Here is a 16,278-nt window from a genome sequence, read left to right as displayed (position 1 = left end):
TTGCACTTTCACACAAAATGGGCAAACAGTAGCTGTTAATTCTCCTGTGTGTCATTTCTGAAAGTTCAAAACGGGCTGAAAGGGTTTAATAAATATTTGGAGTATATATAACAAGCTAGTAACTACAACCAATGTCCCTTCCAGTACAGAAAACACACATGCAAAGAGGAGTGGGACCACACACACACACACACACACACACGCATACACCCATGACGAAGCAATAATTCTCTGGTATTGGGGGTTTTCTTTAAATAACAAACACCCCACGGGCCCCTCTGGAACATTCTTGCATTTTCTGGCTTTGTACTATTGTAATACATTTGGCCGAGCGCACGGAACTCTGGCTACAGAGAGCATAAAAGGCAGAAAGGGTTTCCATTCACATTAGCCTTTCCGGACCAATCTCATAAGTTTTCCCTTAATGTGATATTACCAAAACAGTTCAGACGCTGAAGAATCTACCCTCGGGAAGATGTCAAAAGTCTGAATCTCAGATTACAATCATGGCGTCAGCACTTTTGAAACATTTCTTTTTACTCGGCCAACATGACACATGAGAATGGTAGGATTTACCAGAAAGAAACCCTTTATTTTTAAGATTATTCCATCCATTGCGGACTTCCAGTCGCGCCACCTGAATGCACGTGTAAAATCCTCAAGTACCGCAATATTCAGTAGTTTCGCTTCGGCTGGCAGCCTGGGTCATGTTGGAAGGACGTGGGAAAACAAAGGTCTGAAAAGCTATTTCTCAAATAACTGAGCAATCCTCCACGCAGAGGGAACGGGAAGGCTTTAGGACAGAAGCCTTGGTGTGAAACGCTACTTAGTCTCGGTAAGAAGAAGTTTGCCTCTATGGATTTCAGACTGTACTTAACATCAGTGCCATGTAGCCGCATGATGAGGAATTGTACCGTTTCTAAGCAACACGATAACAGCACAGTGAAGTGAGCATAAAAGACATTTTTGTGGTCAGGATCTCACTCCTCATTAGCACCCTGAAGAACTGAAAGCTGAGTGTTGATGACATATGACGTGCCGTAGATTGAGTTTCACAGCTTGACCATAACGCAATTATACTTTCTCAAAAATAATGAACAATCCAGAATTACGGCAGTAAATCCACCGCTAATGATCGGGCACGGGCGCAGAGAAAGAGGAGTAAGCTCGGCTGCCGGAACGTTTTACGGTATTTTCGAAGTGTGACTTCCTTGAGGGTGTTCGGGAAGGGAAAAAAGAAACTGCAGACACCCCCCCCCAGCCCCCGCCCGCCCCCCGAGTAAGGTGTGTCAAAGTGTGGAGGATTGTGATGCGAGGTCATGTCGGATCGAAAGGGGAGCTTCAAGAGGAGGAAGACAATCGCGGCATGGTGACAAGCTGTGTTTGAGAAATCAATAGGTGTTGTTTTCCTTCTCCCTCACTTTAACACCTGAGTCAGAACAAAGCAAAGGCCCAAAGAGTTCCTGAACACGTATTTTTTGTCTTCCAATTGACTCCAGCTCAACTTGGGTTCAGAAACAAGCTCACGAGAAAATCATTCCTGTACTCTATATTTCAATGGATTTATTTACATTCAATTGAGGATCGTGTACAATTCCTCTCCAGATTTGTGATTTTTTTTTTTTTTTTTTTTTTTTTAAAAACTAAACCGACAGTATGAATTTCCACAATATTGTACTGATGAAACTGCCAGCAACCTTCAATTCGCTTGTGTGGAAAATCAAACTTTCATGGACTCGAGGTGAACTCATTAGCCCTCTCGTTAATGCTGCCCTCCCCATAAAACAGTCCGTAAACAACGCATCTGTTAATGAGATTGACTTGAAATCAAAATTGTTTTCGAAAAGTTCGAAAATGACTCCACGGGTCCGATTTGCCGCCAGCGGGCACCTGCGCTCCCGCGGCAGCCCTGACCTTACCGTAACCCAGCTGACGACGTCGCGACGCCGCGGAACGCGCAAAATACAGCCGACGAAAACGGGCAAGCTCAGATGATTAATGCAAGGTAGGGAGGGCGTTTTGTACAAAATCAGTGCGATTTCACACTGCGAAGGCTTCAAACGCGGCGCTCTTTTAAATCACCACGCTAGACATTAGCCATGCTCTGTTATACTTTAATGTGTTTCAATTTCCACTGTCCTAATAAAGTTTATGGGAAAGTGTCCGTCTAATGAGCCCGAGATACATCAGTGTGATAAGTGTTTGGGTTCATGGATGGGTCCATCTAAGGAAATTTCCTTCCCCAAAGGGACTCATCAAACCAGAAATACCACTTCCCCTGGAGAGCTTTGTGACACCAAAAAAAAAAAAAAAAAAAAAAAAAAAGCTATATCCATCAAGCCACCATGGAAAAATATGCCCTGAAGAAAGTGTTTTGACTTTAACAGGAGCATTAGCAGCTCAGATTTCACTGAAGCTATTACATGCAGAGAATAGCCACAACCACTGCTCGGGTCCTAACACCGCAACACCGCCTCCCCTCGTCCTCAACTTTGACCCCTTTGACCCGGACGTTCGTTACCCCGTGTCACTACAGGCAGACGACCTGAGGAATGTGCTTGTAAAATGTGTCGACTCCGGGGAAAGGTGAAGAAGCGCGCGGCGAACACGGCGGCTAAATATAAACCGCCTTCCCTCCCCGGGGTTGGGATAAGCAGAAGCGCTTGAAGCCTCGGTCTCACAAGACCCACTTTCGGCAGTCTGGAACTCGCCCACCTGAGGGACGTGAAACGGGAAACAGCCGGGCTTATTTCTTTGTTGGATAATTACACATCTGTGAGCAAGCGAGTGTGTCATACGTTGGCTCTTCTATAAACACTGAACCATCTGTGTACAGTGATAGATTGCCATGACTATCGCTCAATTAAAGCATGCAATTTTAAGTTATAATGCGTAGAACTGTGTCACTTTAAAACCCGCAATTTGATATTTCTGTGGCTGATGTTGTAACGAGGACTGCGGCAATGATACTTTTCAATATTGTTATTTTGTGGGGTTTTTCCTCTGACTTTTTTTTTTTTAAATACATTGCTTATTCACAGTGTGTGTGTGTGTGGGGGGGGGGGGGAATATCGTTTATTTACAGTCCGTGTACTACTTGCGCAAATACCAAGTGCTTGTGCATTAGTATATTTTTAATGCTCTAGTGGATGTACATTGAGATTGAAAATTACATTTTAATTTATAATTGTGTTATAACACCTCAAGGGTAATTTCAGTTTCCGCTCTGCCGCATAGATTTGGTGTTGAACATTTCCCGTATATTGTAGACATACATGTCATAGTGAGCTACAGCTCTTGAGGTAGGGGGATTGGGGTCAGTCCCTTGCTCAAGGGCACAATGACAATTGCAAAGAAGCAGACTAGCGTCCCTCCAACAACTTAATATACAATTTTAAATTTTGTTTGCAGTATGATTTGGACTCTGATCCTCTGGCTCCAAAGCCCAAGTCTTTCCAGATGAGCGACTGCCTTCCAAGGGGAGTTAGATTCCTCCATTGGTCAGCGTAACTCCACACTTGACTGGAGGAGCATTACCAAGTTAGCGTTATCTTGTCCAGCACACACAAAACACAAGCTTTTGGACCCTCTATATCACCAAAAATGCATATTTTAGTGGTGTTTACATTGGAAAGAAAGGCCCCATTTTCAAAATCTCCGAAACGCTGGAGCACACCACATTGCAGTGGAGCCAGCGAACAATCAAGTAATAGATTTCCCATCAACACAGGCCAGGGAGCCAAGCAGGAGAGTCCGGGGAGGATCGGCGCCATTGATGTAACGCCTCTGCTTTGATGTGAAGTCAAATGTCCGTTGTTTAATGCCGGACTGGACCACTACGAAACGTCACTAATTCACCGTCGTCATGATCATCAACATAGTTATCGCCATCCAAGTACATTTACTGTCCATTGTGTATTTGCGTGCTCTTAGCTGTCACTAGTTTAATGTACTGTATTTTTAGGAGTACTCACACCTTCATATTCATAAGCATTTGACATGCAATTAGTGTTTTGTGCACCGTTTAAATGATTGTATATGCATTCATAACCACTTTTACGTCACTTGTCAATCATTCTCGTAAATGCGCCAGGAACAGACCCAGCAGGGGTCAATTGCATTTTTGTGTGCTACATACAGTGACCAAAATAAGTACTTGAACACGCTGCTATATTGCAAATAGAAATCATGGAGGGGTCTGAAATTTTCATCGTAGGTCCATGTACACTGTGAGAGAGAGAATCAAAAAAGAAAAATCCGGAAATCACAACATATGATTTTTTTAATGAATTATTAGTGTGATACAGCTGCAAATACGTATTTGAACACCTGTCTATCAGCTCGAATTCTGACCCTCAAAGACCTGTTAGTCCGCCTTTAAAAGTCCGCCTCCACTCCGTGTATTATCCTGGATCAGATGTACCTTGTGTGAAGTCGTGAGCTGCATAAAGACACCTGCCCACCCCATACAATCAGTAAGACTCAAACTTGCAACATGGCCAAGACCAAAGAGCTGTCCAAAGACAAAATTGTACAGCTCAATTTCCTACACTGTACATGGGTATGCCACGCAAGTGCCGGCCAGATCTGTGCTTAGCCTCATTCAGCCTATTGAGTCAAACTCAACTTCCAAAAGGAAGAAGGGTATTTGGACCAAATGCAGGTAAAATTGACTTCCCAAACAATCGATATTACATTCATAAGCTTGGCCGTGGAAGCTAAAATGCTGCTTTTTTCTGCTGCCGTAGCGAGGAGGAGACCAGTAAAGCAAGGCCAAAGAGTGTCAATCTGTCAGTGTTGGCATCTCCTCCGGGGTGCCGGGAGGCGTCACCCCGAGGGGCGCGTGGCGGCGGCCGCGGAGGCGTCGGGGCTCCGTAACCCGAAGCCTTTCGACTTTACAGCTCGGATGCTTGCACTCGCGGGCAAAAATCTTTAATTGACGAAGAGAATAATCAACACACAATAGCACCATCGGGCACATGAATTGAATTGAATGCAATAGCTTAATCAATCCTATCAGTCCTTTCATATAGTTTCAAGGGCATGTTTCAAATTGAGATTGTACGCCACGTGGCATTGAGCAGAGCAGAATCAAAGGAGCTAGACAAAGGACCAGAAAAAGCTGAAAATAGAATATAAAAGAATAGTGCAATCACCTCCTCCAAGTGTTTGAGGCATTGAATCGTCTGTGATGCATCAGCGACTTGTTGCCATGATAACTTCCTCTTCGGCAACACTTTCATAGTTAACTTTTCTGTAAAGAAGACCACTGAGTCACAAATGTCAATCCCACAGACTTCTCCCGGCGTTTAATCAGCGCCTCAAAGAGATGCCGGCGGTATATAATCAGCCGCTGTAAACGCGCTTTCCCCCTTTGCGTGGTTCTTTCAGAAGTTCCCGGTGGATCTGTGGGACAGGTCATCATTAAAACATCGTGATACGAGCGCGAGGCCGGGTAGAACGGGACCAAAGGTAAAGTGGTCAAATTCGGAGGGCCTCAAAGGCATCAACCAGCTCTCTCATCATCTCCTGCCCACACACACACACACATATAATTTTGTTTTGTTTAATTAAAGCCTCAACATAACGCGTGAACATGACGACACGTTCGCCAGTGGAAGAACTAAAGTGAAGCACAATAACGTTACCCAATCATAGTTGCACCAAAGTTAACAAAAGCGTAAGCAAAACATACAAAATATTGATGTATAATATTCATAGCCTATTGTCAACCATGGATAATTTAATGACAAAAAAAAAATCATCAGCGAATATCCGCTAGCTTTATGACCCCTCCCACTCCTTGCACTTTTATTTAAATTTTGAAGAATGAAAATGTTTATGTATTACACTTTTGCCACAATAAATGCAGTTGTTTTTCTAATTTATGCATAATCACTCGCAGTCACTGTGATTTGACATGCGCGTATGCGCCCGCGCACCATTGCCCTCGCAAATCTGCCCAGTTGAGCACGAAAAATCACACGCGTACAATTTGTTAAGAGTAGAAATACATGGATATTGAAAGATGTCGCTCATTTTGAGTAGTCTTGACCAATGTTCCCTCTAAGCTGCGCAAATTCGCACCTGTTGTACACTCAGAGCATACGAAAACCAATCCAGCGCAGTGAACCACACAACGAGCTGCTGCTCAGCCGACTTCTACGTCCTAGTTTACCTGACACCGCCCCCCTCCGCTCTTAAAGGGGTACACTCATAATTACAAACAGAACACACACTCGCAAGTTAACGTATATCTGCGGGCATGACTGACGGACCACACCCGGAACTTTATATCTGCGGGCAATGCCCCACCACACCTGTACAGTTTTCAAATGTGAGTGAGTGTTTGATTTTTTTTTTGTTGTTTATTGCCTTATCTGTGAATCCAATTCCGATAGGAGACAGACCCCCCAAAAAACGAGGTTTACCGACCAAATGTGAATTAAAAAAAGATGAAAATATAAATACTAAAAGTCTTATTTTTTAATTGTAATTTCTAGCAGTGTGAGCATCAGAAAAGTGTTAAAGCAAACTGGAGATGTCCCGAGGACCACAGCGATGAGGTGCACACATCTCATGGAATTTGGCATCCACAATTTCTTAAAGTCACAGGACGGCTCTTGTCCACGCACACAGACACGGACACAAAGGGTCCGACGTAGAAGAGAAAAGACAGACTCCCGAGACAACCGGACCACTCATCAGCGGTCTGTTAAATAACAGGCATTATTGCCGAGGGCGCACACGCCGCCATACGTCTGTCGGTGGCCTCGCTCGAAAACAAAGCTATCTTTCCGTGTTCCGACCCGGCTCCCCCTCTCCCTCTGTCCATTCCCCCTTCAGCATCGAACCCTCCTCGTTGCAAAGTTTTCCATCTGCTCTTTGAATTACTGCCCACAAAGATGGAAGCTAACCAACCTTTTTTTTTTTTTTTTTTTTTCCTCTCAGGAGGAGACGGTCTGATCGAGGCCAGGTCCCCGCCGCCCCTCACCCTCCTATACACAGATGGTGGCCTGGTTCCTGTAGGGAAAACTTCCACTTTGTGGATTCCCTGCAACTTTTTCCCAATTTTTTTTTTTTAATAATTTGTGGCATTTTTCCTCCCGCTAAATAGCTAATAAATCCATCCACTCTAGGTCTATTATAGGCCCACTACAGTGGACACATAATGGACTCCTCGGAACGTGGGAGTGAAAGGTACAAATTGCTGCTGTGCTGTTATGAATATAGCAACAATTACTTCCCTTGCTGACAAAAAAACTAAATCAATACTCCACCACCACCACCACAAAAACAGCAAGTCCATTACCAATGAGTTTTTCCCTTCAAGCAAAAATGTATTTTATACTGTGCTCTAAATTGGTGCTCTAAAGTAGAGGCTGTACTACATCCCCGTTAATCTCTTTAGAGTCTTGCGTCTGTCTGCTTTGGATCACCTGTTAAAGCCCATCCAAGAATGAGCTCTTCATGCAGGGGGTCCGGCGTTGACCCCCACTGCTGCTGCTTTAATGTTGTCTTAAGCTGAATATTTGGACATCACAATTTAATGAGAGATTCCGGGACTCTCTTATCAACTTTCTCTTATTTCCTGTACTAAGCAAAGATAAATTAAAAAAAGAAAAACAGAGAGTTGTACTGTAAGTTCCGCCACAGTTTAGGAAACTGGCTGGGCAAATATGCCTCGAACGTTGCAGCAGTTAAATCACTCGTCACATCCTAGAGTGACGTTCACCCCCATTACAATAAGGGAAAAGTTTTGGCTATTCAAGACAATTTCAGCAATCGATCACAATTGATTTCACTAACCGGATGCTAAAGTGAAATAATATTTCAGAGCATTGAGGCGCATGACTAGCGTGAAAAGTTCTCAAAACCCCCAAATTTTTTGGTGAATCTGATTTACTTAAAGGAATAGTCTGCTGAACAATGAAAAGCCTTCATCCGATAGGTCATGTCATATGTACTGTACCTTGAAAATTTGAGGTTAATCCGATAACATTTAACGGTGTTTTTATCGGCAGTTACGAATTTTCATGGGCGCCGCCATTTTGGCGAGTCACATGACTCCAAAAAACAGGAAGTGATGTCGCCTGTGCGCATCCTGTGCGCAAAAACAATCACGCACAACTCTGATTTCTCGGATTTATTCTCATCTGCTGAAGAAATAGCAGCATCGGTTGATCGAGTAGACGGAGGAATACGACCAGACAGATTTGAACCTGTGGCTGTAAATATTGGTGAATATTTGGATGGATTTTCAGACGGGGATGGCGCGGAGTCTGACTCGCTAACTGACGACAGGCGCAGAACGCTCGAACGCCGATTGTGTGGAACGGTAATTATGGAAACTTTTGTCAAAGGTCGCTCAAAGAAAAAATATGAGGAGCACCGAAGTTTTCAGCAAGAATGGACAGCCTTGGTGGAGAGAGACGGTTTTGCTGCGTGTCTAAATTCACAGATGGGGAGTATGCCAAAAGCATTCGTATTCAACATTGCCAATCAATATTTTGCCAACTTTTCGCATAAAGACAAGATCATCAAACGGATAAAAGACACGACTTTGTCGCCAAGAACTGTTCGCCATCGTACGACCATGATGGCAAATCAAATTGAATTACGTTTACGATTAACGGATGGAAGTCTCGACGCATGAAAGCACAAGAAGTCGCATTAAATGGTAATAAGTACTTTTGTCATCCTTGAATTCAGAGACTTATTGTACTCTAAAAGGGTTGGTCTTCAATAAATGCGCAAATACATATGTCGTATGGCTCAGTACGACCGCACTTCGCTAGCCACTGGGTCCTTAAAAGTTTCTTTTTCTTACTGGGCAGAATATCCCACCGAGCCATCCTCGAATTATTTCTATCCGAATTATGGCAAAATTTTGCGATACAGTAGGGCATTTTCATGAGTCTGATGGTGCATGTGATTACGCTCCAAATCGGCCATGATTTTTTTGTTCACGGACAGAATACGTCACATCCGCGCAAGTTGGTCATGTGTCTTGCAAAAATGGCGGCGCCCATGAAAATTTGTAATTGCCGATAAAAACACCATTAAATGGTATCGGAATAACCTCAAATTTTCAAGGTACAGTACATGTGACACGACCTATCGGATTTAGGCTTTTCATTGTTCGGCGGACTGTTCCTTTAACGCCAGCAATAACCGTCTAGTATATTGTAGATATGATTATGACGTGCCTGTTGAAGAATATAGGAGTCGTTCACCTTCAGATGTTTTTTGACAGACACGTTTAAACTTTTTCTTCAAACACTTTTGAGTTTGAAAATAAAAAAAAAAAAAAATCCTGCTTCCCCCACTTGGCTGCATCCTGCGTCCATCTGGCGTCATCAAAGGGAGATTTGTTTCATCTTATTTTATGGCGTATTGCATTATACAGTGGTCGACTTGTCTTGACACTTTCGTGACAGTTCGGAACGCGAAAAACGCTACCGATGATTTGTATTTCCAAGAAGAAAATTAGATTTGGAATATGAAGGACTCAGTGGTGGACCGGCTTCCCGGAACGGATTGGGGTAAACTTTAGACTCGAGGCTTCCATTAAACTGTGGAGTGAGAAATGGGGTAATTTAAACACTTACTGACGCTATTGGACAGATGGTAAGCAAACATCTATTCTTTTTCCCCGTGGAGAAAATAGACGAGCAAAGCACATATTGGATTTAGCTCGGGTAGGCTCCAGCACACTCCCGTGACCCTTGTGAGGATGAGCGCCTTAGATGATGGATGGATGGATATTTTTCCTCTCACCAGCGTCACTTTAATCAGGCGGGTATAGCAGCGAGACTTAATATTTCAAAGGCTGCTGATAATTCAACTTCGACTGCACTGACAGGTGCGACGGAGTGCAGCAAATGCAAGTTATGGAAAACGTGGATTTGATCTCGCTTTCGTGGGGGGGAGGGAGGGGGCAATCCCCGACGGAGTGCCGAGGCTCAACGGTTAGTCAGCATCCAAGGTGAAGGTGTGGTCTTCGTGCAACACTGTTAATCAAATGAGACGCCCGGTGGCTTCGGGGAGTCAAGGTTGCATTCACACTCCCTGATTTCTCCCCAAGTAGGATATGGAAGAGTACGAGGGGAATCGGAAAGGGGGGGCTGTGGGGAGGTATGATGGGCCGTGTAGGCTGCAGCTAATGGGGTGCTAAAAGTGCACACAGCAAGACTGCAACACGCCAGTAAACAAACAAAACAACAACAATAATGTCATGCACAGCCTTGGTGAAGCTTGGCTGTTCGGTCTGTTTTTAGAGTGGTTTGATTCCTTCCATGCAGCACAACTGAGCCCATTCCTCATAACTAGGCTTTTCGGAGCAAGCTTACCAAAATATCGTGTACTGGATTAGCATGTATGGAAGGTTGGACACCACTGATGTAGAACATCGAGGGTATGAGTTGAAAAACAACAAACGTGTAAATATAAGCAACGACTGTACAGTATTGTTTACTGTGGTGGTCTTCATAAATAAGTTCAGGAATGGAGTAAATGTGATTCCAGTGCTCATACTATCATTGGCAGTCTTGTGTCAAAATGACAGTGAGATGAATCGCTCTAAATGTTCTTTTTTGGGGGGGCTCAACATCTATTGAAGTGAGTTGAGGAGTTTCGTTTGGCCATAAGTAGTGCTTAGCCACCATTCCGTGGCTTCTGTGGGAAATTATGTACCCTTTTAAGAGGGACATTAATTATCCACAGATTTTCATTATTCATTATAAACAAATCATTTAATACTCAAACCTAGTTGAAATCCCTGAATTTTTGTGAGGGGGGGGGGGTTCTTCAATGCTGAGTATAGAGCTCGTGCACCTGCGTCGTAAAATCACGTTTACGTCGCTAGATTGCCGGTCTAGCAAAGCATTGTTCAATGCTAAGTCTGTTGGAGACGACATGAAAATGTCTTATAGCACGATGCCCATAATCTTGTCTGATACTGTTAGACATTTAGAAGGTGAAAATAAATGAAGGTACGTGGAAAAATTTGAGAAACTCGCCATAGAGGACCCGTATTTAATGCCGAAGTCGATGTTTTCGGTGATAACAAATTGGACTGTTAATTCGCTTCCGCTTGTCTTGGACAACTGGATATACACATGGATCTGGCGAGTAAGTCGTCGAGATTTCCACGGAAAAGCTTGAAAGCGTAGAAAAGTCTGGTCTTTGTTGGTGGATCTGTTCTCATCAGGAATAAATCCCACATGGTGACGATTTTGACGGCTCGTGAACGCGGAAGCGTGTTCGGCTACACTTTAACCTTTGCCGGAATCCATCGATCTTTTCAGCTAGTATTCAATACAAATACCAACATTTAAAGAAATGACCTCTGGTTTTAAACAAACTCGCATTCATTAACTATGATTGAAAAAAAAAAAAAAGGACGGAGTCATCTTCACGGAACGTACACTGAAGCGATTGCGGCCACACTTAACCTCTGTGACAGTTTTTTTTTTTTTTTTTTTTTTTAAATATGCATTGTTCTCAAATGAGCCAACTTGGCATTAATTCCTACCTGAAATGAAGTGATCGCCACACAGCCGTGTGTGTATTTTGGTTGGGCGCCATCCGCCATGTTTAATTCCCGAAATCCATCGATATTTTCTGTTTTTTTTTTCCAGTTGGTATTCCATAGAATGATCTCTTCGAATATCTGTCTCGTCTGTTGTGACAACCAACAGTACAACATGTCTTGGGCGTTGTAAATATTATCGTCTGGTTCAATGTCGAGCAGCTCTGTTTGATCGGCAATATGGCGGCGTGAAAACGGTGACGTCACGTGCACGAGCTCGATAGCGCGATACAACGATGACGGAAGAGAAGCACGACTGTACGACGAAGCGAGCGGCTAATCAATGCTGGCAACTAATTCGTGACTTTCCCGACCCATTTAGCAACTTTTTGTAACGTTTTAAGTATCGGAAACTCAAAAACTCCCCCTACAGTATTTGTTCACGACTTTGTGTCCGGACTGGAAATGGGTGGTGCTTGCGTGAAGCTGTCACTGGTTCATTTACAGCCTTGTGGCAAAAATGATTTGGTTCTTTGCTAGAACTGCTGATTGGTGGCAACATTTGTCACAATTAAGAAGATAATTTTGCACAATAACACTAAGTAACATACAATCCAAGTTAGGAGTCATATACTCGACAAAAACAAGAAACCATGTCACCCCCCCCCCCACTTTCCAACACACACACACATTAAACAACACCACACAGATACGCCCCCCCGTGTCACCCCCACCACCACCCTCAAGCGTCCCCATTTTTTTTTTTTTTTTGAAAACCAACATATGGCGACCTGAGCTTACAGCAATTTCCTCAGACAATCGGCGACCCAATAACAAAAAAAAAAAAAAAAAAAAAAATGCCCCGTGAGCCATTTGTCATCCCTGAAGTTTTGGGAAACTCGAGCTTGATCAGCGCAGGGCCGGTGAGACGTAATAAATACATAAACCTGTACAATAATTCATCAAACGCACACAGCATAAGCGGGTACAGCAGTTTGATAGTGAGAACACAGGTAGCAGAACACTGCAGGTATAAAGAGTGCGGCACAATGGATGCACTGTAGTCGATAACGTTGGATAAAGAGATTTATATACAATTTGATCTATATTTAATCCATAGGTAACGTGCATGATTTGATTGAGTGTAGTAAAATGTGTAGAAAAAAAATCATAATAAAATTATGACATCCAGCAATAGAAAATAAGTGTTGTTTTTTTTCTTGTGTTCCAAATGTTTGAATTGTGTATTTCAGACACATTATCATGGGGCAATATTTCACAGATTTCCTGGTTTGGATTCTGAGCTCAAAAACATAATAAAAAAAAAAAAAGGCACAACATGAGACTTGAAAGGGAAAACACATTGGCACGATGATGAATGGCATAAACGGGAGCCTCCCTCATAAAGCACCAAAAGCAATAACCGCGGCGGCTTTTTAGGTCTTTACACGGCACGGGGGGGGGGGGGGTTCAAACAAAAAAATGAGACCTTACAATTCAACTTTTATGTCTTCTGTTACAGTGAGTAGGCAACACCTTGTAAACTGAGCGGCGATAACGGCAGAACCGGGATGCCGTTGTTGAGGGAAATGGATCGCGCCGGACCACAAAGTCTTTTATCATCATCGCATTCGACGTCTACTTTATTTATTATTTTTTTTTTTTTATAGATCAAGTTGAAAGCGATTTGTACGTGCAGACAGTTAAGAGTCCGAAGAGGTTCCGACGAGCGCAAAGTTGTCGATTGTGGGGAAGCGATGCCGGGCGAACCCCCAAAGCGGAGCTTCGTCCCCACGCGCAAAGTTTCCAACTCCACCCGGGACACGCGGACGGACGTCGGCTCTTACCTGTCGGCCCCTCGATTCCATCGGCGTAGATGTGGACGCTGAGAAGCAACAAAAAGGCGCAGGTGTTCATCGTCGAGCAGTTTTTGGGGGGGGATTTTTTTTTTTTTTCCCCTCTGTTGTTTGTTTGTTTGTTTGTGTTTTTAGTCCATTGTGAACCGCGACATCCACGCGAGGAAGTTTTCGGAGAGTGGAGCTCATCTATTCCCCACCTGGTCGGCGGCGACACGGACCCGCAGTTTGGGCGCTGCGAGACGGCCCACAGCCACTTGTGCGAACTGACGTCACGGTAAACAGTTGTGCGGAGACATTTGCCTCAGCAAAAGAGCTTTTCTCTTTTTTTTTTCCCAGTTTTTTTTATCCCTCCCTCCCCCTGCCCGAGACTCTTCTTCGTCCAAATGAGACGGGAGTAGGGCGCCACCAAGTGACCAAGTCGAGTATGACAGTATATTTAAAAAAAAAATGAAGTCACTTGATGGGTGTTTATTATATACGATTTATTATATACGTTTCGTGGTTAAAAGTGTTTTGGGCAGTCACCATTTCAGTAACAAACAACATTGTTGGAATTGTGCTGTATACAGTATAACAAAAAAAAAAAACAAACGCGATATCATACATTAATTTATTTCATATTAGCAATGTCCATCGATTGAAAAGCAGATATTTGCTAACTGTCGTGTCATAATTTGTAATCTGATTCAGCACTTGTCGTGATGGCAATGAGCGTAACCTGATAATGCCAGCGTTTCTTTTGGGGGTGGGGGGAAGGTCAAACTCTAATAATAATAATAATAAGACGACTCATTGCCTTATTTTTAGACCATTTTCACATTTAAAAATAAATTACACCAAAAATGCGAGGTGAGTACGTTTTGGTTGTTGTCATTTTTTTATACTACACTGTGAATTTTTAATGGGTTTTTTTAATGGGATGCAGCAATTTTTTTATCATTTTTAACTATAAATATTATTGGTGAAGATTTGGATTTTTTGGCACTTTTTCTGACCACATTCTTAAAAAAAAATAAAAACACCACTTATAAAAACTTCACGGATTTTAATGTTTTTTTATGTGATGCAGCCAATTTTTATCATTTTTAACCATAAATATTATTGGTGAAGATTTAGATTTTTTTTTTCATGGCACTTTTTCTGACCACGTTCTTAAAAAAAATAAAATTAAAAATTAAAAACACCACTTGTAAAAACTTCACGCATTTTATTGTTTTTTTAAATGTGATCAGCCATTTTTTTATAATTTCTAACCATAAATACTATTGGTAAAGATTTAGATTGTTTTTTCATGACACAGCAACTTTTTTGACCACGTTCTGAAAAAAAATTAAATTGAAAATTTAAAACACCACTTATAAAAACTTCACGGATTTTAATGTGTTTTTTTAATGTGATGCAGCCAATTTTTATCATTTCTAACCATAAATATTATTGGTAAAGATTTAGATTTTTTTTCATGGCACGTAAACTTTTTCCGACCACATTCTTCAAAGAATTTAAATTTAAAATTAAAAACACCACTTATAAAAACTTCACAGATTTTAATGTGTTTTTTTTAATTTGATGCAGACAATTTTCATCATTTTTTAACTATAAATATTATTGGTGAAGATTTAGATTTTTTTTCATAGCACATCAACTTTTTCTGACCACATTCAAAAAAAATTTATTAAAAATTAAAAACACGATATATAAAAACTTAACAGATTTTAATGTTTTTTTTTTATGTGGTGCAGCCAATTTTTATCATTTTTAACGCTAAATATTATCGGTAAAGATTTAGATTTTTTTTTTATCATGGCACGTCAACTTTTTCTGACCACGTTCTTAAAAAAAAAAATAATAATAATGAAAAACACCACTTATAAAAACTTCACGGAGAGGTTTTATCCCGTATCAGACACACAGGGCAAAAGCCCTTTGCTATTCAGTTAGCTTAGCGATAGCTCAACGCGCCTTATGGATCGGTTTCCAATTACGCCATCTTGGATGTCATAGAGGTGTGAGAACGCAGGTGGTAGGTGAAGCGTGAAGTTTTTCTTCCATCGTTAATTTATCCAATTGCTCTAAGGACTGTAGCAAAACTTATTCATTAGCTTATTAGCTAATAGTTTCGCAGTACGCACCGTGACAAGCCCATGTCAGTGTCGAAACATACAGAAATTCAATGGGAGGCGTGGTACCATATCAAAAATTACCCGGTCATTAGCCAGAAGGCCAGCTCAGCGACGTGCATACCTGCCAGCCATATTGGAAAGGTCCATCCATCCATTTTCATAGCCACTCGTCCTCACAAGGGTCGCGGGGAATGCTGGAGCCTATCCCAGCTGTCAATGCGCAGGCGGCCGGGTACACCCTGAAACGGTTGCCAGCCAATCGGAGGGCACATGGAGACAAACAGCCGCCCTCACAATCACACCTAGGGGCAATTTAGAGTGTCCATTTAATGTTGCATGTTTTAGGGATGTGGGAGGAAACACCGGAGAAAACCCACGCAGGCACAGGGAGCACATGCACACTCCACACAGGGAGGGCCGGGATTGAACCCGGGACCTGCGAACTGTGAGGCCAACACTTTACCAGCCAACCCACCGTGCCCGTCCAGTCCAGGGTGCCCCCTCCCCCTTGTCTGCTGGCTTAGGTTCCTCCTCGCTCGTGACCCTAATGAGGACGCAATACAAAACGGGTGCAAAATTACGGGATCACGTTGGACTAGTGGTTTGCACGTCCGCCTCGCGAGTTTGAATATCCCCTTCAGCGCTGTGTTTGGACTCCGGTTGTCCTCGGTTCATATTCTCCCATTCCTCCCACATTCCACAAAACGAGCCCGTTAAGGTCATCGCAGACTCCACGAATTGTCCGTAGGTGTGAACGCGAGCGCGA

The 16,278-nt window shown here is 42.7% G+C and overlaps 1 protein-coding gene across 2 annotated transcripts in view; it reads right to left on the bottom strand.

Moving 5' to 3' along the window:
* Positions 1-14,335, bottom strand: part of ptprub (protein tyrosine phosphatase receptor type Ub) — a 237,349-nt gene extending 223,014 nt beyond the window's left edge. For both annotated transcript variants that reach the window (XM_061819017.1, XM_061819018.1), the window contains exon 1: positions 13,381-14,335. In XM_061819017.1, the coding sequence (XP_061675001.1) occupies positions 13,381-13,450 (70 nt within the window). In that variant the 5' untranslated portion in view covers positions 13,451-14,335. The remainder of the gene's footprint in view (positions 1-13,380) is intronic.
* Positions 14,336-16,278: the final 1,943 nt, after the last annotated feature.

This window comes from Syngnathoides biaculeatus, chromosome 5 (assembly GCF_019802595.1).
Source record: "Syngnathoides biaculeatus isolate LvHL_M chromosome 5, ASM1980259v1, whole genome shotgun sequence".
NCBI lineage: Eukaryota > Metazoa > Chordata > Actinopteri > Syngnathiformes > Syngnathidae > Syngnathoides > Syngnathoides biaculeatus.
The sequence above is the reverse complement of the archived record's forward strand: the minus strand, read 5'-3'. Positions and strand labels throughout refer to the sequence as shown.